This window comes from Cololabis saira, chromosome 5 (assembly GCF_033807715.1).
Source record: "Cololabis saira isolate AMF1-May2022 chromosome 5, fColSai1.1, whole genome shotgun sequence".
NCBI classification, from domain to species: Eukaryota; Metazoa; Chordata; class Actinopteri; order Beloniformes; family Belonidae; genus Cololabis; species Cololabis saira.
The window spans coordinates 46,664,154-46,689,038 of record NC_084591.1 but is presented as its reverse complement, the minus strand read 5'-3'; the positions used below and the strand labels follow the sequence as shown (position 1 = coordinate 46,689,038).

The following is a 24,885-nucleotide window of genomic DNA, read 5'->3' as shown; positions in this document are numbered from 1 at the left end:
AGTCGAAATGTCGAGAAAAAAGTCAAAATTTTGAGAAAAAAGTCCAAATGTTGAGAAAAAAGTTGAAATGTCGAGAAAAAAGTCAAAATGTTGAGATTAATGTTGATGTACAATCTCGAGAAAAAGGCCGAAATGTTGAGAAAAAAGTCGAAATGTTGAGATTGAAAAGGAAAGGAAAAAGGAATAAAAAAAAGAAAAAAAGAAAAAAAAGAAGAAAAAGAGGAAAAAAAAAGGTCAAACATTTTTGAAAAAGCTCACGGAGCCACTAGGGCGGCGCTAAAGAGCCGCATGCGGTTCTAGAGCCGCAGGTTGCCGACCCCTGGGCTAAGGCAATGGCAAAGGAGCAAATGCCCCAAATCTCAAGTCACATGAAGCATTTCCAAGTGGCATAATCCAGATTCTGAAATGTAAAAGGGCTGTATCTGACCACAAAAACTCAAGCCATGAAGTCAGAAGTGTTGCCATCATATTTTCTGTCCTGGTCTTCAATGTCCTGATTTTGACTGAGACTGATGCAACGTGATAGGGCATGTACAAGTGGCAGAAATCATGTTCAAGGATGACTGAAGCTGGAATAATGTAAGTGTGGGCAGGCGAGGACATGAGGAGGGAATGACTGGGTATGACGGGGTTGTATGACCAAGAGTGTCCTGTTGATTGTATCATTGCTTGAGCCATTTGAGTCTAGTCCGTGATAACAACATCCCAAATAAAAAGAGAATTCAGGATGTTTACGAGTCTGTCACCTACCCACATTTGTTCTGGTCTTGGTCTTAATCCAGCGGTCGAGACTCAGACACACGGTAACGGACATGCAGGTGACCTCCTTCCCTCCTCGCTGGCAGTTCTTGTTGAAGATGTTGACCTTCTCAGGTTCGAAACTCAGTTTTGTCTGAATCCGTACTACACCACGAGACCTGGACACATGGAGCCTGCTGTTATTAGGGAATGTATAATGGATTCTAAAGATCTTGAGTAGATAAATTTAATTATGGGCTAAACTGGTGGATCAGTGAAGGACAGCATTTAAAATTAAACATGTTGTTGCTCACCAGATAATGACGGCAGCTCCCAGAGCTCCCACTGCCAGGTCTACAAGCCCGTCTCCATTCATGTCAAGAACCCCATGAAGACTTTGACCAAAATACTTCAGTCCATTTGAAAAACTAGCTGCAGACAAACGCTGGAGACAAAAAATCAGTAAATGTATTAATGATAGCCCCTTGAGATGAATCATCTCGTTTTCGAGGGGGTCCAACAAAAAACATACAAGACAGTACAAAACAGTTACATACAACATACATAATACATACATAAGGCTCTCACACACAAACCCGCCCACACACCAGTCCCAAAGACCTACCACACCTGAATAACACAAGTAAATACTGCATATAATGCAGTAATAGCAACAAGAACAACAATATTAATATGAATAATAGTCATTATCATCATCATTATGATATAGTATATGAAGAAATAGATACATTGTATATAAAATACATTAATAAGAATAAAATGAGAAGGCAATACCACTAGAGGCAACTACATGGTTTATTGAGGTTGGAATATAGTGAGTTTTTAAAGAGATGTAACAATTTAAGTGTTCTTATATTAATGGGTAAGTGGTTAAAGGAACGAAAAAGAAGGGCTGCTGAGTGTTTCTAAGAGAAAAATAAGGATGAATTAAACATATGAACATAGGTTATTTGTTTTCAAGATCATTTAAAAATCAAACTAATAAACCTGTCCTGGACAAAAGTGATGGATCCTTGACTTAATATTTAGTTTTACAACCTTTTTCATCAACCACTTCAGTCCAGAGACGAATGTAACGCTCAGTGAGACGTGTCCACCTGCAGACAGGCGTCTGTAGAGTTGTCCACCTGTAGACAGGTGTTCTGGTCCTCAAACGTCTCCAGATGTCTAAGGTCTGAGGGGTTTCTTCTCCAGACTGCATATTCATGTTTCCACAGATGTCCAACAGGATGTAGATCTGGATTAATATTCTGAGTTGTTCTTGGCTGGTTTTGGTTGTATATTTTGGGTTGTTATGTTGTTGGAGGACCCAAGACCTGCGACTGAGACCAAGCTTTCTGAGTCTGGACAGCACATTTGTCTCCAGAACATCTTGATGGTCTTGAGGTTTTCCTTTTACCTGCACAGATTGCACAGATGCAGCAAAGCAGCTCCAGAACTGAACCAAGCCTCCTCTGTGGTCCACAGCAGATACCGTCTTCTTCTATTTGAAGGCTTCATTTTTACATATGTAAACACTGACATGATGTGACTCTTCAAAAAGCTCCAGTTTTATCTCCTCTGTCCAGAGGACTTTTTTGTGATGTAATTTCAACAGTGGAGTCCTCTTCGGTCGTCCACTTTGGTTCCAACAGTGAAGGATGGTGTGAGTTTCTTTAGTTAATTTCCCTTCAGGGATTAAAAGTTTAAAAAAATAAATAAATTCAATGAAAATGTATATATAAAAATGTTTCCATGTTTGTAACAATCTGAGAGTGAAACTTTGTCTCTGGAAACAAGAGTGAAAACTTTTGCAAATTGTGTCTTTCATTTAATCAGTCACAGTGGCGTTTCCACTGTAGGTCAAGAAACGAAAATGTATGTATGTATCCGGAAAAAATGTTAAAAAGTTTTCTGGAGCAAATAAAAGGTATAAAAGGCATTAACATAGACAAACATTTTCCAGACAAGCTGCTATTTAAAAAAATTTTTTTTAAATATTTTTATCCCTGATTTTTTACGTCAGTCCTGGTTATTGCTCCCTCTACCAACCCCGGGAGGGCCCTGCACTGAGCTCAGGTCTCCTTCATACTTGAGGAGTGAGCATGCCGCTTCTTTTCACCAGACAGGGTGGGGTTTCTCCGGCCAGGCGTAGCGCGTGGAAGGATCCGGCCAGATCCTCCCCAGATCCTCCCCACCCCATCTGGCGCCCCGGCTGGCCAGAGGGGGCATGTATAGCCCAGGACTGTGTGCATGTTTTTGTGAGGGTAGCTCACCTTAGCTACCCAAGGGAACACGGGAAGAACATGCAAACTCCACACAGAAAGGCCCTTTCTCCAACTCCACCCAGGGTGTGGGTGCGCCCACAGCGTCCCCGGCGGGAATTGAACCCAGGACCTTCTTGCTATGAGACGGCTAGACTACCAGCTGTGCCACCGTGCCCCTGACAAGCTGCTATTTTTAAAGTCAGCAAAGTATGTTAATAAAAACAAAGCCATCTCCGAATTAACAAATCAGGATGTTTTTAGGTTGAGAAAATGAATGGTTAAAGTCAGAAAAGAGCTTGATTTTTAGTAACATCTCTGCCTTGATAATGTCTTTTTATCTTTTTTACGCAGTTTTTTTAGCCTCTCCAAAATGGATTCTTCTCCAGGCCTGGACGGCCTTACTGTGTAGTTCTACAAGGCCTTCTGGGACATTCTATCAGCTGATATGCTGGAGGTGTTTAACGAGAGCTTGGCCGAAGGCTCAATGCCAGTGTACTGTTGGAGAGCGGTTGTGACCCTCTTGCCCAAATAAGGTGATCCCCAGGACATCAAAAACTGTACAGATTACAACATTTGATCCAAAGTGCTGGCTACCAGGCTGGGGGAAGCGCTGGAGGAGGTTATCCACTGTGACCAGACCTACTGTGTACCCGGTGGGTCGATGGTGGACAATGTCCACTTAATTCGAGATGTTTTGGACATTTCCAACCTTTTGGGGCTTAACACTGGTTTGATTTCGCTGGACCAGGAAAAGGCATTTGACCGTGTTGAACACTGCTTCCTCTGGAAAACTATGAAGAGGTTTGGTTTCCGCATGAGTTTTATTGCCAAGATCCAGCCATTGTACGGAGGCATTGAGTCTATACTGAAGCTGAACGGCCGTCTGTGTGCTCCCTTCAGGGTGTCTAAAGGCGTCCAGCAGGGCTGTGCTATGTCCGGCATACTCTATACACTCGCTCTCGAACCCCTCCTCTGCAAAATACGCTCAAGAACTGATGGTTTGGTTTTACCTGGTTTTAATAGGAAAATTGTTTTATCCGCTTATGCTGACGATGTCATTGCAATGATAAAAGATAAAAAGGATGTCAACATTTTAAATAACCTGATTGATTCTTTTTATGTTTTATCAGCTGCAAAAGTGAATTGGCATAAAAAGTGAAGCCCTTTCTGTCGGTAAGTGGGGTGGGAGTCTCCCAGTACTATCCCAGAACCTATCAGGGAAAAAATCATGTATGAAATATTTAGGGGTCTTTCTGTGAGGGAAAAACGTAGTCCAACAGAACTGAGAGGACACAACATCAAAAATTGAAAACAAAATAAAAAAATGGAAATTGTTACGCCCTCAAATATCTTTCAGAGGTCGTGTCCTGGTGACAAACAACATAATAGCTTCTACACTATGGCACAAATTGATGTGTCTGGAGCCGCCACCAGGACTACTGGACAAGGTCCAGAATGTATTAGTTCATTTCTTCTGGGATAACAAACACTGGGTAGCTAAGGGGGTTTTTATCTTTGACAAGAGAGGAGGGGGGGCAGGGCCTCATCCACTTGACCAGTAGAACTGCACCTTTAGAGTTCAGTTCATTCAAAGGTTTTTAACAGGTCCGACAGATCTTATGTGGAGAGATGTGGCCAGCTGCATGTTCTGACAAGTAAATTTGTTCAGACAAGTGAGTAATTTGGGACTGGATACTGCTCTGTTGTTTAACTGATCTTAAATGTATAACGTTTAATGGGGTTCCTCCATTTTATGAAAGTGTTTTTAAAGCATGGGGCCTTTTTAAAAGCTGTTCAGGTGGGAGCTCTAACTCTCTGTTCTCTGGCTTTTACACCAACCGGTGATTCATGGTGCCAGACTGGACATGGCCTTGGAGGCCATGCCGGGCCTGACGGCAGCATTGCTCCGCTCCAGGACGCTGCAGCTGAGGTACATGGTGAACGCAGCAGGACCAGATCTACAAGGAGCAGAGGCCTTAGCCACACATCCGGGGGACCGGTCTACCAGGCTCATACTGAGGGCCCTTCAACTATGGAGAGAGAGACTAGACGACAAAGAGAAGATCCTCCTTAAAATATACAGTGGAGGGACAGAGACCGTACAAGGGGACCCGTTTCCAGACCTCCAACTGACCCCCCCCAGCTGGGAGAAGCATCTGGCCCATTGCTGGAGAGGGCGACAACGGTGTCCCTCCACAGCAACATCAAAAAGACGTTGTACAATAATTGTGTGAAAGTGTTATGCAGAAAGGAGTTGGAAAAAAGGACAGAGTGTGCATGGATCATTGGTGATGGAGTAGCTCCATATGTTGGGAGATTCTTTATACCCCCCCCAAACAAAAAGCAGACTGCAGAACTGCAATGGAGGATTTCACATGGTGCTATTGCCTGCGACACTGTGGTCTCTGTTATGAATCCAACTGTGTCAAACACCTGCCCGTTTTGTGGTCACCCTGAAAAGATTTTTAATTTTTTTGTTGAGTGTGAGTTTCTAGTTCATCTAATGTACAGTTTTCAGAAAAGGTTTTCATTTATGGATATAGAGAAAGAAAGGCGAACAAAAAGAAGTGGCAGCTCCTCAAGTTTGTTTCTGGCACAGCAAAGCTGGCCATTTACGTGTCCAGAGGGAACCAAGTTGAGGAACGGCCAGGTCAGGACACAACCTGGCGCTGCAACCTCCGCTGCAGACTGAGGCTGGAGTTTGAGTTTTATAAAATGTCCGGTGACATACAAGCTTTTAAAAATGTTTGGTGCCATGATGATGTTTTATGCACTGTTGAAGAAAACCACATTTTACATTTCACTCAGTTCTTAAAAAGTTAATTTATTGAAAAGTTGTGAAGAAATACGTTTTTTTATATGTGTTGTTTTTAATAGTGCTTTTAACTGAAAATTGTACATGTGTAAAATGAAGTTGAGTTAAAAATCAAAATCTTCTTCTTCTTCTTCTTCTTCTTATTATTATTATTAGTAGTAGTAGTAGTATTATTAGTATCATTATTATTATGCAGAACTGATTACCTGTTTGTAGTGCAGCTGGATCATTTTGTGCTGGCTATAAAATACATAAACTGCCCCCTGGTGGTCATCTTCCAGCGGTGCTCCCACCACAAGCTCTCTGAAGCCATCTCCATTCATGTCAGCTATCTGGGCCAACGCTGAACCCAAACGGCAGTTTTGAGAGCGGTCTGACACCTCTAGCACCCCCTGTAGAGTGAACGATATCTGGAAGGAAATTTTGATTTATTAATTTTTTTAAATGTAAAACAGCACCAAGTATAATTTGTAGGAAGGATTATGATAAGCTACATCTGGTTTGCCAATCTATCACCAACACGTAACTCCAAAAACCTTTAGTTCTACTGACCACTAGGGTCTGGATCCAGACCTGCAGTTGATCTCTAGTAAGCTATAGCTCAGGTGGAGATTCCCTGATAGCTCCAAACTAGAGATCTGTTGGCCATATAAAGGTGTGGGTATGGTTCTGCGTCACACACACGCAGAGCACACGGCGCACCCGTGACACCGTCACGAATCGTTCAGAGTTCTCCGTCTCTCCATTTGGTCGCGGTGCAGTACCCCCCGCGGCCACTAGTTAGCGATCTTTTTCTGAATGGTTTATCCGACTTTTTCCGGTCACAGTAAATCAAAGAAATAAGGACAACTATTGTGCAAAAAACAAAAACAAAAAAAATCACATATAAACGAAGAAAAAAGCCCTGGAAGTTCACTACTGATTCAAACCGGAAACCGGAAATGCTTCGCTTTCAAACGAACCAATCACAGCCCTCTCGGTCTGCGTGTGGACGGCGTCTCCTCGACGCGTAGTTACAATTTTCGGGAGGTGCACGTCACTGACGGCGCATGTGACGGCGTGTCCTCTGCGTGTACAAAAACCACACGCCGTAGACACGGCGTCGTTTTGACGCAGAAGCATAATTCAGCCTTTAGATAGAACAATGAAATGCTAATTAGCTATTAGCCACAGCAGTGTGGGTCACAGTAGTGCCACAATGGTGTGGGTCATCAGTCACAGTCATGTTGGTAATTGGTGTGGGAAATCAGGTCAGCAGAATCAGATACAATGAATAATCAGTGTAATCAGGGAAAGTACAGGAGGAGGTGGGGGATATTTTGGAGCAGGAGAACAGCGAGGACAGCAGGAAAGTGAGGGAGGATGAGGAGTGAACAGAAAACAAATTCAGGTGGAGGTGCTTGATGTCACACAGATGCGTATTAACCTGAGGTGTAACAGCATATATGTAAACCCTTCCTCTCTCCCAGCCTTGACTGTAGTACATCGGTGCTGCAATCACCAGCAAGTCAGTGAGTCCATCACTGTCCATGTCCATTGATAGCAATTCACTGCCGAAATATGATCCGATCTGTAAAAAAGGCAAAAACCAGAGATCAGTTTTCATAGGATCTTCTGATGCAGACACTTTTGGCCCTTTTCCACTAGTACCTACTCAGCGCGCTTTTACTCGCCACGCTCCCGTCTTGCGCTTTTCCACTACGGGCCGAGGCGGGTGGAGCCGTGCCAAGCAGATACTTTTTCTGTAACCGTTCTGATGAGGTTCTAAGCGTGCTGAGCCGGCACTATATCTGACGTCATCACCCTCCACGCCACTGATTGGTCGGGGGGGCGGGGCCGTCAGAAGTTTGAATCAGGAAGCGGCTTGCGGCGATCTTATTATACAGCGCAAACGTCTGTTTGGTGATCCAACTCTGAGGTGCAGATGTTCATAAACCTGGTGGCTGACGAGATAATTTAAAAAAGGGATGTAGACGGGTGATAAAGAACGGCCAGATCCACAGGCGCTCTGTTTTACTCTCAGTCCCTCGCGGCTCCAGCTGATTTCTGATCAGCGCCAACACGAACTAAGGGGTTATGCAATCGAGTACGTCACAGCAGCTTCACCCCAACCCGCCCACTTCTCACCTGGCTGTGGAAAAACAAATGAGGACAAAACGGGTGGAGCCGGAACGAGGCGTGACGAGCCGTCCCGAAGCGAGTTGGGCTGAGTAGGTACTAGTGGAAAAGCGCCATTTGACACATCATCGGTGTTGTTCCTGGAGATATCGGGAGTTTCAGGTCCTGCAACAGACACCTTTGTCCTGGGGGACCTGACCAAGTTTGAGCAGACCTTGGCATGTGTCCAAGTCGAAAGCTACTGTCCTCACTGCTCCCCCTGCTCACCAGAAGCATCTGGATGCTTTTCCTGCTGTCACTACATCGTTACTGTTTGTAGCCCTGGTGAAATGAGTTGAGTGAATCTTGTTACCTGTGGACACGCACACTACCCTTTGACTAGACACTCCCACTGGAAACGCCCTTTGAACCCGGGGAAATGGATGCAGGCTCCACACTGCACCCATCCTCCACTCTCAATCAATCAGCAGCACCTGCTCAGCCCCGACATACTCATTTGCTCAGGCACACTGTTGCTGCCACCACCACCAAACATTTTCTCTCAAGCCTTGAAGGAAATCTGCAAACCACCTGGACTAGTTTCCACAGCTGAGGTGCTGAATCATTGAAGATTATTGCTGTGGTGTAAGGTGCTTCATGTTGCATTGGTCGGGCTTTATTGGAAGGTTTGAATTTCATTGAACTGATCTAACTGGATGGCGAGCCAACCCTGAACCTTGAATACCTGCAGAAAGGATTTGAGCCCTTGTTCCAGAGCTCAATTAGCAGGCCTCAAACCTGCCTTGAACTTTCCTGACTTGGCTTGACTGACTTTGACTGTGGTTGAGAACTGAAGTAAAAATGCACTACTCATTTGACAACTTTAAATACTAGTATTTGAAATGACTAATGTAGTCACTGTTTGAAAGGCCTTTGTCTTTTTTTATTTTCTATGTTATATGTTGTGTCCTTTTTTGTTTAATCATTTTAACAATATACTGCAGTTAAATTCATACCTTGGCCTCAGTGTTTCATTGTCCTTCAATCAGCTCCTTGAGTCGAGCCTTGCACTAGACCACACTTGATGGTAGCCTGATTATATGTGCTACATGTTACAGATGGCTCTCTGCTGTTGCCACTTGTGCCAGAGGTTCTCTGGGCCTTGCTCAGGGAAATACCTCACCTATTAGTACAGCGGCATATCCCCCAAAACAAGAAGTATTGTGCACTTTTTGAAAAAAGCATGAAACTTCTACCACTGTTAGATGATACCATGAGGTTTATTTTCAGATGTGGAGGACAGTCAGATCTGACCCCTGAGGCCCGGGAGAGGTCAAATTCAAAATGGCCGCCAAGAATATTGAAAAATGCTTAACTTTGGAACCAAGCGCAGTAGAAGAACATTTAAGGTGTCATTTCCTACTGATTTTTGGGTGCCCAGTCAGCTGGTGATACCTTTGAGACCAATAGAATTCAAGAAAATGCATTTTATTTAAGGTCAAGGTAAAAAAAAAAAAAATTTAAAAACGCAATAAATATGTATTTGTATCCATGCGCCCCAAAATAATTTAAAGGATATCACCTATCTATAGCTACAAGTAATGATTCCTAAAGCCAAACTCTTGCATGCTAGCTATTTAGTGGTTAGCCAATTAGCTCAACAGCCAGTCTCCAACAGCCTTGAAATGTAGTCTGGGTCTTTATAAGTATCAAGTATCATGCAGAGTTCATGTCAGGACATTTTGTAGTACACAAAACCACCAACAAATTCTCTGCTATGGCTATCGACCAGTGCCATGAACAGAATAATGCTATGGTGAAAGGTTCTGGAGGGGCAATTGGATTGACTGGGAATCCAGGAGCACTGAGACGCTGGATGGTTTCTGGGCCAGAGATCGCAAGGATCACTAACGAGTTTGAAGAACAGGCAACAAAGCAACAGTGTGAACCTAGTGACTCGAGACACCATGAGCAGCAACCTGCAGTACAAGTAACATTCCTGAAGGAGGTCCAAGCGCTCGTAACAGTGCTGGAAGAGATGGGGAATCCCTTTCTAGAACACAGCCAGGATCGTCTAGTCATTGACACAAGAGAGATTGTGGATACCCAAATAGCTGACACTGTAAGAGGAATTGCTACCCTTGGTGAGGAGCAGTACACTAAGTTTGTGACTGAAAGGCTGGATAAGTGTACAACACCTATCACACATCCTCTTCCAAAGAACAAGTTGCCACTGTTCAGCAGGCCACCTGTCAAGGTCAAGTCAAAAGAGAAGGCACAACTTGCTGCACTGAAGAGTGACTGTGGTCTTTTTTCAAGGATGTACATCTCGTGTCAAACAAGAGATGGCGACATCAACGATTTATTTTCCCATGAAAACCAGGCAGCACCCCCAGCTCTGTCAAGTGGAGGAAAACTTCGGCTTGGGGTTAAAGCTGATCTGCTTCGATGTCTGGAGTCAAATCTGCCCGAAAACAAGAGTGTCCCCGTGGCTGATGCAGTTATTTTAGATGGTGCAGCTGTGGTTCAAATGCTCAAGAACATTCCAAGAGTATGGTGAAACTGTTTTTGCACCATACATCTCTGCTCAACTTGATGTAAGCAACCGTGTTGACCTTGTTTGGGATGTAGACTTATCTGCCTGTCTGAAAGCCTCAACAAGGCAGAAAAGGGGGAAGGGCATGAGGAGAAGAGTGGCATCCCTTAATGCGATGCCCAAGAACTGGAAGGACTTCCTTCGATGCAATGACAACAAAACAGAGTTGTTTTCTTTCCTGACATGAGAAGCCATTCGCCTGCCTGTTGCACAGGGCAAGGAACTGTATGCAACTGATGGAACTGGAGTGCTCTGCTCTCTTACTGACTCATGTGTGGCCTGCCTTGCCCCATGCCTGCAAGAGGAGGCTGACACTCGGCTACTTCTGCACGCGGCAGATGCTGCGCAGAAGGGTTGTAAGAAGGTGACCATACGTACAGTTGATACAGACGTGGTTGTATTGGCAGTGTCTTCTTTCAGCAAAATAGCTCATGATGAGCTGTGGGTTGCCTTTGGTGTTGGACCGAGCTTCAGGTACATTCCTATTCACCAAATTGTTGCCACAATGACTCCTGCCAAGTGCCTGACTCTCCCCGTCTTTCATGCTTTCACTGGGTGTGACACTGTGTCTGCATTTGCTGGCCGAGGAAAGAAGACAGCCTGGGAGACTTGGAATTCTTTCCCAGAGGTCACTGATGCTCTGCAGGAACTCCTGGCCATGCCAAGTGAGGTCAGTGAAGGATCAAGGTCCCTGATCGAACGATTTGTGGTGCTGATGTACGACCGAACCAGTGCATGCATGGAGGTATACGATGCCAGGAAATATCTTTTCTCCCAGAAGTCCAGGACTTTGGAGAACATCCCTCCAACCCAGGCAGCCCTCAAGGAGCACATCAAGAGGACTTGCTTTCAGGCCAACCTATGGAACCAGTCACTGGTATTGAATCAAACATCCCAGACCCATCTGACTGGGGTTGGAGAAAAGAATCCACTGGGTGGCAGCCATTCTGGACAGCTCTCCCTGAAGCATCAAAATCTTGCCATGAGCTGATCCGGTGTAACTGCCGCAAAGGGTGCACTGGACGGTGCACATGTGTCAAAGCTGCACTTGCGTGTACTGATCTCTGTTTTTGTTCGGGAGATTGTGTTAGGGTTTAGTCCTTCATGACTAAGAAATTTGATTTCCATTATGTGATCCATTATTGATTGTTTGTTTGATTGTTATGCAACCTTACAGTAGGTTTTATGACAGGTGCTGTATTAATATAAGTTATTATAATAATTCTTGTCATCATAAAAAAAAATCACTTGTTACTTTCATTATTTGGGAAATAAACCACCTTTCTCCGTCTTTCGCCTCCCTTTGTCTGGATAAATTGACCTTGACATTGATCTGAAGGCATTTTGTTGAATTCTATTTGTCTCAAAAGTATCACCAACTGAATGGGCACCTAGAAATTAGTGGGAAATTACATCTTAAATGTTCTTCTACTGCGCTTGGTTCCGAAGTTAAGCATTTTTCAATATTTTTGGCGGCCATTTTGAATTTGACCTCTCCAGGGCCTCAGGGGTCAGATCTGACTGTCCTCCACATCTGAAAATAAACCTCATGGTATCATCTAACAGTGGTAGAAGTTTCATGCTTTTTTCAAAAAGTGCACAGTTTTTTGGTAATCCGCTGTACTATATCCTCTCTTCCTAGGCTTCTGTTAAAGGCAGCAAGATCAGGGTCCTTGTTGTCCTTGTTCATGAGGAGAATGATGTCCAGTCTCAGTGTCGTCTGGACAATGTCTGACATATTTTTACCTGTTGCTACAGGTCAGTAGTCATTGTGAAGTCTTGGTTGTCCAGCGTAGTCAGTCTAGACCGACGAAGCTCTACTCTGTCTCATCTTGGGCCTTTTGCCGTCCTTGATAACATCAAAGGCTTTGGCTGTGGCACAGATATTCCTGGTGTCCTCGATCCCCTGGCTGATTGCCTCATTGATAGACTTGGGGGCCTTACCTCCAGTAAAACCTGACATCCTTGGGAGCCTTGGGACGGCTGCTCAGAATGTGTTCAAGTGTTCCAGCCTTGGAACACAGCAAGCTTTCAGATGTCTCCACATTGCTCCATGTGTAGAGGTTGGATGGGCTGGAAAGGACATAATAAACCCTCTGAATCAAGAACTGCACTTTGAATACTTCATATAGGTGCAATTAAGGCCATGTGGCCAAATGTATTTGGCCACGTGTATTAGGAAAATCCTCTCGTAGAGTGATGCAGAAAAACTAGTTCATGCATTTGTATCTTCTAGACTAGATTACTGTAATGTGCTATAAGCAGGATGTCCAAGTAATTTGCTGAATAGGCTCCAGCTGATCCAAAATGCGGCAGCGCAAGTGCTGACAGGAATCAGCAGGAGAGACCACGTCTCTCCAGTGTTAGCGTCGCTCCATTGGCTACCCGTAAAATTCAGAATCCAATTTAAAATTGTATTACTTGCGTATAAAGCCCAAAACGGCTTAGTCTTGCATTATTTGCAAGACCTGATAGTGCCTTATGTTCCTGGCAGAGCTCTCCATTCTTGGAGTGCAGGTTTACTCGTAGTTCCTAGAGTATCCAAATGTAGATTTGGAGGGCGGGCATTATGGTATCAGGCACCACTACTATGGAACCAACTTCCAATCTGGGTTAAGGAGGCTGACACCACCTCCACCTTTAAAACTAAACTTAAAACCTTTCTGTTTAGTAAAGCCTATAGTTAGTGTTTAGTAAACCTCTAGCTGGTGTTGGTAAACTAAATTAGTTAGTGTAAACTCTAGTGTGTTAGAGTCAGTAGTCATAGTTGCAGCTATAGAACAAGAATATAATAGTTAGTCTCAAATATAGCTTCGTGGTAAATATGCTGCTATAGGCTTATGCTGCAGGGGGGCAACGACATGATCCACTGGGCGGTGCCTCTCACCCTTCCCTTCCTCTCTTCTCCATTTCCATTTTTATTTATTATAAGTATCTCATAGCTATCATTTTTGTCCATCGCTCCTGTATTTTCTTGTGCTGGCCACCCTTTTTTCTCTTTTGTGCATGTTTGCAGGCCGGAGCTTCAGGAGCTGCGTGCTGGCCTGCGTAATGCACTTTCTCCCCATCCTGACTGATTCCTGCTCTGCAGACCTTGTTGTGTTGTGTTGATGCGTCGATAAATTCCTTCCTGAATAGATGGACTGGTGGCCTGAGAGTGTTGCTGTTCCTGTACAAGGGGTTGTTACAACCCTAGCCATCTGCTCACCTTCCACATGTAGCCTTTTACAACAGTCGTGAGAATCCCACGGATCAGTAGAAGCCAGAGGATCCTGGGAGAATTCCACCCAGACCTTGAATCTTTCAGGCAGCCCAGACTTGTGAACACAAAAGGTACCAATACCTGGGTGTAACTCAGTCATAAACTGGACTGGTCACACAACACAGATATACTGCAATAGAAGGACCAGAGGCGTCGTGTCCTGTGAGAGCTCCTTTGGTGTTTGCAGGTCAGGGTTATGATTCCGTGGCAGCTTCTGCCATCTTCCATGTAGTAGGCAGGTGGAACTTTAGTAACTCAGAGAGACATGATGAGACTACACAAGCTGGTCAGATGGACCGGCTCTGTCACAGACTGCTCTTGGAAGGAGGATATTGGCTAAGCTGATGTCAATCATGGACAACCCCTCTCACCCCTAAGCAGCAACTCCAGCAATAGATCCCTGCACCCACGATGCAGAAAGGCTTGTTACCACAGATAATTTACTCCATCTGTCAGTCTGTTTGACACCAGTATGACTCTAACTTGGATTCTAGTCTCATGTTTATGTTTTGGAAAAATCCATCAAATGCTCTTTCATGTGTTCTTTCCAACTAGGTGAATAACTGGACTGAAACTGAGTGTCTAAGTTACCAAGAATAAGACTTGAGAAATTATGATTTCAGTAGATTTAATTAAACATGAATCCAAAAGGGTCAAAACATACTGTACATTAGGTGTCTCGATGCAGAATGACAATGAAACCAAGGAAGCATAATGATTACATTTAGCTGGGCCAAGGCTATATTTTGCTGCCCTCAGCAATTTTGGCCTTAAATTTATCTTTAGTTTACTCAGTTATGATCTTTATACTGTGCCATTTCTTTTTCTCAACCTGTATCATTTTGTACACCTATTCAGAACGGTGTAGTGTCTGTTTTTGTGCATAAAGTGAAATAATGAAATAAAGTGAAATAAATATCAGTCTTATGTTAACAGCGTCACTGAAATGGTGCACCTGGATGTCAGATGTTACCACTTCAGATGAAACCCTCAGGCTGAAATTAAGATTCATTCTTTTATCATGTGGGGTATGTGACGTTTCTCCAACACAACTTCCACCAGTGTGATGATGAACCATCTAGCCACATGGAGTCAGGTCTCCTGTTCCATCTCCTGCCTCTGTAAATAGCCGTGTGACTCCACCTGTATGCCTGAGGTAACCTGGAACGCCTGGTATGCCGCCTTTTTCCACTGACCTGCCTGTCTAATAATTGCTCAAAAGGAAGTAAAGAGCCTGTAATCTCACAGGCTGAATAACATTTAGCTCTCCACACTGGGTGAGGAGATTATCAGACACTGGTTGTTTTGAAGTCTTTTTCTTTTGGTATGACCACTAACTTCGGGCACTTCTTAAAAACTCCTAAGGGCATTCTGCTCCTGGCTCTGAGCTGGATTTTGCACTCCTCACCACTTCCTCCACTTCATTGAAAGGAGGCTCCTTGAGGTTAAAATCCACTCTAAAACCCAGAGGTTGTTTCCTACTGAAGTCGCTGTAAGCTCCCTAGAGGTCACCATTGATCAAAGTGTGTGGGATTTTAAACTCTATGTGTGACCATGGTTTGTATATTTTCAGATATAGTGTGCATCTGAGAGAGACCTGTTCTCCCAGCAGGGCGTGCAGCATGGTTAGGTTTCCAGTGTTCTTCAGCGTGAAGATGACAACTTTTCCGGTGTGGTTGAACCTCGGAGCTCCAGCCACGTACAGCTGCGAGCCGCTGGAAGAAATGAGGGATCCCACTGAGTAACCTGAGAGAAGAAAACATTTAGGCTGAAAGGTGAAGCTTTCGCCTTACCTGTATAAGGAATCACCTTTAAAAAAACAAAAAAACAAAAAAAACTTTGATGGTCATATAAAACTACGTTTTGCTTTTTTAAAGACCTTCATGAAATGTTTGTGACATGTTTTTTCACTGAAACACAGTAAAGTAGAACCCTTTAAAATAATTTTTCAACAACTCTATTCTTAGCAGCTTTTAGGGATGGAGTCTGGCACTCAACACACTTCTGATTAAAAAAAGTTCCTTTTTAGGGCTCCCAGAAGCCCTGAACCTCTTCTCTTATTATTTTCATCCATCCATTTATTTACACTTAACTCCTCCCTCCTCTTTATTCTCTTTCTGATCTCTCTTTTCCTGCTCTGCCCAGCTGGCCTCTGGCAGGGGGGTCCCCCCTTATGAGCCAGATCCTGCTCAAGGTTTCTTCCTTCCTAAAGGGGAGTTTTTCTTGCCACTTTTTGGCTGAAGGGCAGCACGGTGGCTTAGTGGTTAGCACTGTTGCCTCACAGCAAGAAGGTTCCAGGTTCGACTCCCTGGCCCGGCGCGGTCTGTCTGTGTGGAGTTTGCATGTTCTCCCCGTGCTTGCGTGGGTTTCCTCCGGGTACTCCGGCTTCCTCCCACAGTCAAAAAACATGCACGCTAGGTTAATTGATGTTTCGAAATTGCCGGTAGGTGTGAGTGTGAGTATGTCTGGTTGTTTGTCTCTATATGTGGCCCTGCAATAGACTGGCAATCTGTCCAGGGTGTAACCTCTGCCTCTCGCCTGTAATGACCTGGGATATGCTCCAGCAGACCCCTGTGACCCTGCAAAGGATAAAGCGCGTATAGGAAAAATGGATGTTTGGCTTAAGGTGTTTCGCCCATTAGGGGAGTTTTTCCCTGCCATTGTTTATGTAATAATTGCTCGGGATATTGTTCTGGGTCTCTGGAAAGCACCTACAGACAACTTCTGTTGTGGTGACATTATGTTTCGTGGATAACGCTTCCAGACTCGCTTTCCCTCCCTCCTTTAGGCCTGAGGTGACAAATAACATGCCTTGCGTTTACATTGCAAACGCTGTTAAACACGTGTTCATCATCCAGCGATATTAGCGGGATCTAATCTAAAAACACCTAGTGATGTGCTGTAGGCCTTGCCACATCCACCCTGGGTCAACAGAAGCTGTTCAGCGTATCTCTATGTTGCCTCTTGACTGTTGTGATGGCTATCCTAAGTCTGTACCTCGCAGCTTTGTACTTCTCCTTATTTCTTAATTTTAAAGCAAGGGAGTGAGTACACAGCATGTATCCTACCCGACTGGTGATCCAGGTACTGGATGGTTTACCCCAACCAGAAGCCCAGATACTGAGCTTCTGGTTGGTGAAGTTTCTGACTCGTGTGGTGGGCACGATGCTGTCAACACAATTGAGAATGTACCCAGTAATCACTAAAGGAGGCATGGAAAGAGTGCAAGTGCTCAGCTGAAAAAATAAGTTACCAGACACAGTGTTATATCACCAGAAAACAAGCTACGTTTTAGATTTAAAAGATTTGAAGAATCAGAGCCCATGACACCGTGCGAACGGTTACAGACTGAAAACAGGAAGTGACGTAATACGTTACCACTTGAGTTCAGCCTACAAATAGATGAATCGTCTGCTGTCTTTTCTTAAGAACCACTTTTGTTTTTTATCAAACTTAAGCTGTCCATCAACAATGGTTCCCAAGTATTTATAGTTTAACAATTTCAACTTCTTCGTTGTGTTGACTTCATGAGATCATTCATGCAGAGACACAGAAGCTATGAACCATGTATAAATAAAATTGGTCACTAAGGGTATTGTTAAGAACACATCTAGACACCTAAAACTCCTGCTATTGTCACAGTTTTGTTTTTTAGTTCCTGTTTTATTTTGAAAGTCTTGTCTTTTTTTCAGTTACGTCTTGACTTCCCTACTTGCCATCTGTCCTGATCGTCTGCACCTGTGTCTCGTCAACCCTTCTGTGTAAATCTTGTCTTGTCTTTCCCTTGCTCCCTGCTGGTCCATACTGTTTGATCCTTCATGTTTTAGGTCTGGTTTTTGGACTTTGTCAGGTTCATGTTTTGGTTTGTTTTGTATACTGCTTAGCAGCGCTTTTTTATTGTTTGATTTAAAATAAATCACTATTTTTGGAACTCCTGCCTCCTCTTCTCCTGCATCTGGGTCCTATCAACCACACCTGTGACAGAACGGACCAGCCAAGCATGGACCCAGCGGGAGGACACAGCCCTGGACTCTGCTCAGGCTCGACCGAGACCCCTGATCTGTCTGCCAGTCCCCGAGGGCAGCTCCCTGAAGTGTCTCGCCGGTCTGCCCGGTTCCAAGGGTGTCCCCCTGAAGTGTCTCGCTGGTCTGCCCGTCCCCAAGGGCGTCCCCCTCAAGTTTCGCGCAAGTCTGCCTGGCCCAGTGCCTAGGCCCCATGAATTCTGACTGTGTGTTCCTCCAGGCCCCCTCTGCCCTCCCTGGTCTTGGACTCTTTGTTGTGTTTTTGGAACATCTTGAAGCTGTTCCTTAAGGGGGTAATGTCACAGTTTTGTTATTTAGTTACTGTTTTTATTTTGAAACCTGCGTCTTTGTTTCAGTTACGTCTTGACTTCCCTTGTTCCCATCTGCCCTGATTGTCTGCACCTGTATCTCATCAACCCTTCTGTGTATATCTTGTCTTGTCTTTCCCTTGCTCCCTGCTAGTCTGTACTGTTTGCTCCTCCATGTTTCAGGTCTGCTTTTAGGATTTTGTCAGGTTCATGTTTTGGTTTGTTTTGTATCCTGCAAAGCAGCATTTTTGTATTGTTTTTTTTTTAATAAATCACAATTTTTGGAACTCCTGCATCTGGGTCCTATCAACCACACACGTACAGCTATGGTTTAAAACATTTGTAAATATGTTGCATCAGGCATTACCTAGATAGGCTGCGTGGTTCTTCAGCGACTCTGGAAACTCATCCTGGTAGGAAGACTTTGGTGGAACCACTTTCCCATGTTTGGTTTCTTTCAACACTGCACCGTTCCAGTCATAAGCACCCACCGCTCCCAGCAGAACGCCATCCTGCAGGATTTAAAGAGACTTGAATCAACACCAGGAACTTTTAGATCAGACCCGTTATCCCTGGATGAAGAACGCATGTTTAAAGCTGCTCGGTGTAAACGCCAGGTGTATTATTGTCTCCCCAGTTTGTGAAGCCGAGTTGAGGGGAGGGAACACGACTGAGGATGTGTTATAGAGTGGTACTACTAACATGATGGCCTGCTGTTTGTTTGGTTGGCTCAGCTGGCTTCACCTACAGGAGATGTTGCACAAATATGACAAGCAGTCTCCCTCTGCCGCTCCTGCTGTTTGTTGAATGTTAAATTCTTTCTGAGGTTCTTCAGGTTGTTTATGATCCGAGTTTTGTGTCTTGCAAAGTCGCGGTCTGTCATTTTAGTTGCCAGTTGCAGAATCCGGTTCTGTAATAATGACTCTTAGGATGAGGAGCTCGCCGACATCCTTGTCTTGTCATCAACAAACCCCACCCACAACCATGTCACTTCTGTTTACATTAATGCTGACCGGTGAAGAAGTGTACCCTCATAGGCAATTTATGGGTGGACCAGCTCTACAACCGACCCGGTCAGTTAATGTAAAAAGGACAGGCGAAATACACACACACACACACACACACTCTCATTGACTCCAACACAGACCTCTTCTCTCCTGAACTTGTGAGCTCTTGAAGGCCACACCTCCAATTTAGTGTGATGAGCTACAAGCCAAGGGCCTGCCTCCTCCATCACTTCTTCTGGCTCTCGGTGAAGGCGGGCGCTTTTCTGCTCCTGCTCCCTCCCTATCTGCCCTGCTGCTGCTTTTTGTCTTGTCACTCTTTGGAGCCCCTCTGTTCACATCCTCCGAAACGTTCTAAAATCATGGAATTAGTTAACTGGTCTCTCAGCACAATTGACCAAATTTTTGCAACGAAACATCAGGGCAAAAGGGAGCCTTCTTGCCCCGAAGGGACGTTTGCTGCTGGATACATGATGGACTCCTAGAAGTCATAGGGGATCGTGTGTCTGTCCATTCTGTCGGTCGAGGATGTTGAAGATGCCTACATAATTGGATTAATGATAACATGATTTCTGCTTTTTGGAGCTGGCGGTTAACTGGCATAACGACAATTTTGGAAGTCGTCGACAGCTATTCTTGCCCTTTCAGAGCTGCCTGACGTGGCTGTAGGGATAAGCTGTGCGACCAACACTCAGACGTTGGGGGAGCAAAATCACAAGCTGGATACAATTCTTGCTGGATGGCTCTCCGCTAATTGTACTGGGAGATATGAACATTCACATCGGCAAAACACAGGCAAATGACTTTCTGGCTCTCATCCACTCTTTCAATCTTATGCTGGTCCAGACTCCTCCAACACAGAAAGCTGGTAACATCCTTGACCTGGTGCTGACCAGAAACTGCACTACAGCTGACGTGTGTGTCACACCACTGCACCTCTCAGACCATATCCTGGTAAAATTTTCCATCTCATGTCACCTCATGTCACTCACCTGACTCCAAAGTTGGATTCCTACCGCAACATAAATTTTCTCAGCCCTTCACAGCCATGTAATGAGGTCTGCTCTAACCTCCCTTCCCTCTCAGACTTTTCCACACTATCTGTTAATGAGGCTACAGAAACACTCTGCTCCTCACTCACCTCCGCTCTGGATAAATTCTGTCCTCTGATGTCCAAGCCAGCTGGACAAAAACCTCCAAGCCCATGGCTCACAGAGGTTCTGAGGGAACACAGAGCTGGTCTTAGGGCAGCAGAAAGAAAATGGCACAGCTTGAAGGCTGACAAGGTATCCTTTTACCAGAACAAAATCCAAAATGCTTCCAACTCCCGACAACTGTTCATGGCGTTTAACTCTCTTCTCTCTCCACCACCTGCTCAACCACCCACTGGGTTATTTGCAGAAAGGTTTGCTTCCTTCTTTACTGAAAAGGCTGCTACTATCAGTAACCAATTCTCTGAGCCTGCCCACCTCAGCCCACTCCAACCGACCACTGGCACCTCTCTCTGCTCCTTCCAGTCTCTAAACAAGGACAAAGTCTCTAAACTTCTAGTCGGCTCAAAACCAACGACCTGTCTTCTCGATGCTGTCCCTACCGACATCCTGCAGAACATTTTTCCGACAGTCAAACCGGCAATAATCCACATTATCAACTCCTCTCTTACTCTCACTGCTGAAAAAACCCACACACTCAACCCTGCCCAGGTTGAAAACTACCGGCCGTTCATGTCTAAAATTCTAGAACGTGCAGTCTTCAGTCAGGTCTCACAGTTCCTTCACAACAACTGCCTGTATGATCCACATCAGTCTGGCTTTAGGCATGGCCCCTCAACTGAAACTGCTCTTCTGTCAGTCACTGAGTCACTACGGGCTGCCAGATCTACTGGTCTATCCTCAGTCCTCATACTGCTTGACCTGTCTGCTGCCTTCGACACAGTCAACCACCATATCCTCCTCTCCTCACTGTCAACGCTTGGCATTTCAGGATCTGTCCTCTTATGGTTCATGTCTTACCTCGCAGGAAGATCCTTCAGAGTATTTTCAGAGGAGCTTCAGGAGCTGCGTCCTGGCCTGGCCTTTTTATAAACTATTAGAATATCTTTCCATTCACAATAGGAGTCTACAGACTTACAAGAGTACCACTTCCTTTCCATTTTACGCACGTTTTGTTTCAACATGCGGATATCTGAATTATACCAGGGAGTTGAGCTCCTATGGTTGGAGACCCTCCTTTTCAAAGGAGCAACTTCATTTAAAGCTGAATGCAGTAAATCAGCAGTGTTACTAGCAAGGAAATCAACATCTGCAGAGGTAGAACCCCGGTCACTGGCCTCGACTACTTCACTATTTTCCACTGTCGTAAGATGAGCAATGGCCTCCCTAAATTTAGCTTCACCAGACAAATATCTGCTAAAATAATACCTCCTATTTTGCACTTCAACATTGACAATATTAAATTCAAACGTTATTAAATAATGGTAGGACACACATACACACACACAGACACACACAGACACATACACATAGACATATACACCGGCTCATTCATCTGCATGCTTGCTCTGTAGTTTTTGGGGTTAGTTAACCGCGGTAGCTTAGCTCAGATTGTGATTGGATCTCGAGACCTGGGACGGTTGCTGCCCGTGTTTCTGCCGGTTCCGTGCCTGTTTCGTGTCAGTTCTGTTTTTTTTTTTGTGTGCTCGTGTCCTGAATTAGCAGCGGATGTCAAAAAAATAATAATGGTCGGATAAAAGGGAGTTTACAGGCAACACCAACAGATCATCAGTTTCAACACTGTAGGTGAGAACGAGATCCAGGGTATGATTAAAACAGTGCATCGGATAATTTAAGATTATCGCTTTCAACATCCATATGAATATTAAAGTCACCCACTATGATGAATTTATCTGTACTGATCAATAATCCAGATAGGAAATCTGAAAATTCAGACAGAAACTCTAGATAAGCACCAGCAGGGGGCCGGTACACTACCACTAACAAAACTGGCTTTTCTGAGTTCCAGCTCGGGAATTTCAGACTAAGCGCGAGGCAGGCGTTTGTCCTCGAGAAGCAGCAGAGAAGCGTGTAAGACTGCAGCTCTGCATCCTGTCCTGGACCCTGTATTGTCAGAGGAAGTTTCTAATGAAACTGGCCAAATTACTAGAAATAAGAGCTGCACCATCCCGGGAGGGATGAATGCCGTCTCTTCTAATCAGACCGGGCTTTCCCCAAAACGTCTTACAATTGTCAATAAAGGCCACGTCGTTTTCTGAACACAACCGCGACAGCCAGTGGCGGAGCGAGAGCATGCGGCTAAACATGTCATCGCTGGTCAGATTGGGGAGGGGACCAGAGAAACCTACGGAGTCCGACATACTTTTGGCGTAGTTACACACCGAGACAATATTAACTTTAGTGACTTCCGACTGGCGTAGACGGGAGTCATTAGCTCAGACATTTATGATAACTTTACCAAATGTACGATTACTCTTTGCCAGCAGCTTCAAATTTGCTTCAATGTCACCCGCTCTGGCCCCCGGGATGCACCTAACTATGGTCGCTGGAGTCGGCCTCACATGCCGGACTATGGAGTCGCCAATCACCAGGGTCGGCTTCTCAACGGGTGTGTCGCTGAGTGGGGAAAATCGGTTAGACACATGAAGTGAGTGGTGGTGTTCCGTGCGCCTTTTAGGACTACGCTTCCTCCGAACCGTCACCCAGCTGCCCTGACTGGCCGGCTGCTCGGGAGCTGCAGGGGAGCGGCTACCAGCAGCTGTTAAAGGCCGGTCCGCCGCTAACTTAGCCTGGCTAGCTGACGAGTCTACCGGACTATGGTCAAGTTGGCGGAACCGGACCTCTAACTGACTGAGCCTCGCCTCCAGTCCTACAAATAAACTACACTTCAAGTACTTACTGTCTTCGCTAAAGGAGGCAGAGGAATAGCTAAACATTTCACACACTGAGCAGCAAAGCGGTGAAACGGTGGGAGAAGAGGAGGCCATGCTAAGAGGCTAACAGAGACTAACAGACAGAAAATGGTGATCGGTGACAATTAAAGTTACGGAAGAGAAAAATGTGCGAGTGTTAAAATAAAGACAGAAATTTACTAGATATAGTATTATTTTACCAGAAAACAATCTAAATTTAGACAAAAAAAGTCTGGAGTGATCAGAGCCTGCAACGCCGTGCAACAGCAACACACCGCAACACCAGGAAGTGACGCGATGCGTGATGCAATACGTTACCCAATCAGCAAGCAAGGAGCCTGCCACTTGTCCCAGGTTTAAGCTGAGATGGCTGAGAGATGGCAGGAGAGCGCATGTGAAGGAGCTCCTGACAGAAGCGTGTCGTAAAGCTGCTCCTGCAGTGGATAATGTTAATGTGCCCCAACCATCAGCCATATCATTCAGTGAGACTGAGTCCACCAGGAAACGTTTCCCTGATGCAGAGTCTGCAATGAACAGCAGCTCACTTTGACCGCCCACAGCTGCTACTGAGCGCCGGTTTCCCGGCAGCTCGAACTGAAACGGAGGGACGCAGCGTCTCGCCTTGGCGCCGAAGTGTTGATGGAAGAAACACAGATCCGTCCCGCGTCGTCTCCGGGTATTCACTGCAGCCACCACCGCTGGGTCCGCGTCCTCCGACGTCGATCGCTGGGGGTTTGTTGCAACGTGGTGAACGGCCAAACTCCGGGTAGCGAGCAGGACTCGATCTGCTTCCTCAGCCAAACCGCGGTAGGCGCCCGTTGCAAGGCAGGCAGAGTTTGCCAGCGCTGCGCGCAGGAAAATATGTGGAAACAGGAATCGCCAATGTCAGGGCCCAGCAGTAAAAGCATCTGGTCCATCAGATCCACCGCTGACCTGTCACCCAAGCCCGGCAGGGAGAGTAATCTGTCCGCTCTCCTCCGGAGTAGCAGCTGTTTCAGTGCAGCGTACTTGTCTCGTTGCGGGGACGCACGAAGCAGCTGCAGAGCCCGCCGAGTGGACTGTTGGCCCAAGGCGACGACGACAAGATGATATCTGGAATCATCTTCCGTGATTCCCCGTAGCTGGAACAGCGCCTCGATGTGCTCGAACCACGAGCTTGGGTCCTCCTGCCAAAACTCAGGGAGCCTCAAAGCCGCGGCGGAACTTGCGGGCTGCGGACGTTGATGAGACAAGGACGAGATCTCTTCTGTTTCCTCGAACATGTTCAAAAAAGGGGTCACCAATGTGGCAGGATGAGGCTCGACTCCAGAGGTTGGTAAACAGGACTTTAACGGAATAACAACTGACAGCTGACTACTGACAGCAGAACACGCGTTGCTAAGCAACCATAAAACTTCCCTACAATCCTTATGGGTGCGAGGTCTGTAATAGTGTCCGCCACAATATACATAAATATATATATATATATATATATATATATTCTAGCACTGGCGTGACAGCACCTGTCCCACTGGACTCTCAGCAGTCTGACCAGCACTTACCCAGCTGTACCCTCCTATGTGATTTTGTACTTGTGTTGTTCTCTCAGGTGTAAGTCACCTGTGCTCATACTCCTTCCATCTCTGTTACTCTATAGAGCCACCCCTGGTGATACGCTGGCACGCATAGATTAACAGTTATTTTGAGATTGATTGTACTGTTAAGTTATTCATTGCTGATTTTCAGGTGGTGCCCCGTTTAGATTTAGTCATTTTGATAATTTATTTGTTATTAATAACTGCCCTCAGACAACTATTAATAACCCTTGACTTACAAGCACCCCCTTTGTTGCACACCCCAGTCTCCAAGTTG

The 24,885-nt window shown here is 45.3% G+C and overlaps 1 protein-coding gene across 1 annotated transcript in view; it reads right to left on the bottom strand.

Annotated features, from left to right (window-relative positions):
• LOC133444488 (integrin alpha-11-like) overlaps window positions 1-24,885 on the bottom strand; it is a 107,432-nt gene that overhangs the window by 27,400 nt on the left and 55,147 nt on the right. Inside the window, exons 11-16 of the mRNA XM_061722308.1 lie at window positions 18,473-18,617; window positions 15,373-15,521; window positions 7,247-7,390; window positions 6,027-6,230; window positions 1,053-1,183; window positions 751-917 (exon numbers count right to left, since the gene is read on the bottom strand). Coding sequence (XP_061578292.1) covers window positions 751-917; window positions 1,053-1,183; window positions 6,027-6,230; window positions 7,247-7,390; window positions 15,373-15,521; window positions 18,473-18,617 — 940 coding nt within the window. The remainder of the gene's footprint in view (window positions 1-750; window positions 918-1,052; window positions 1,184-6,026; window positions 6,231-7,246; window positions 7,391-15,372; window positions 15,522-18,472; window positions 18,618-24,885) is intronic.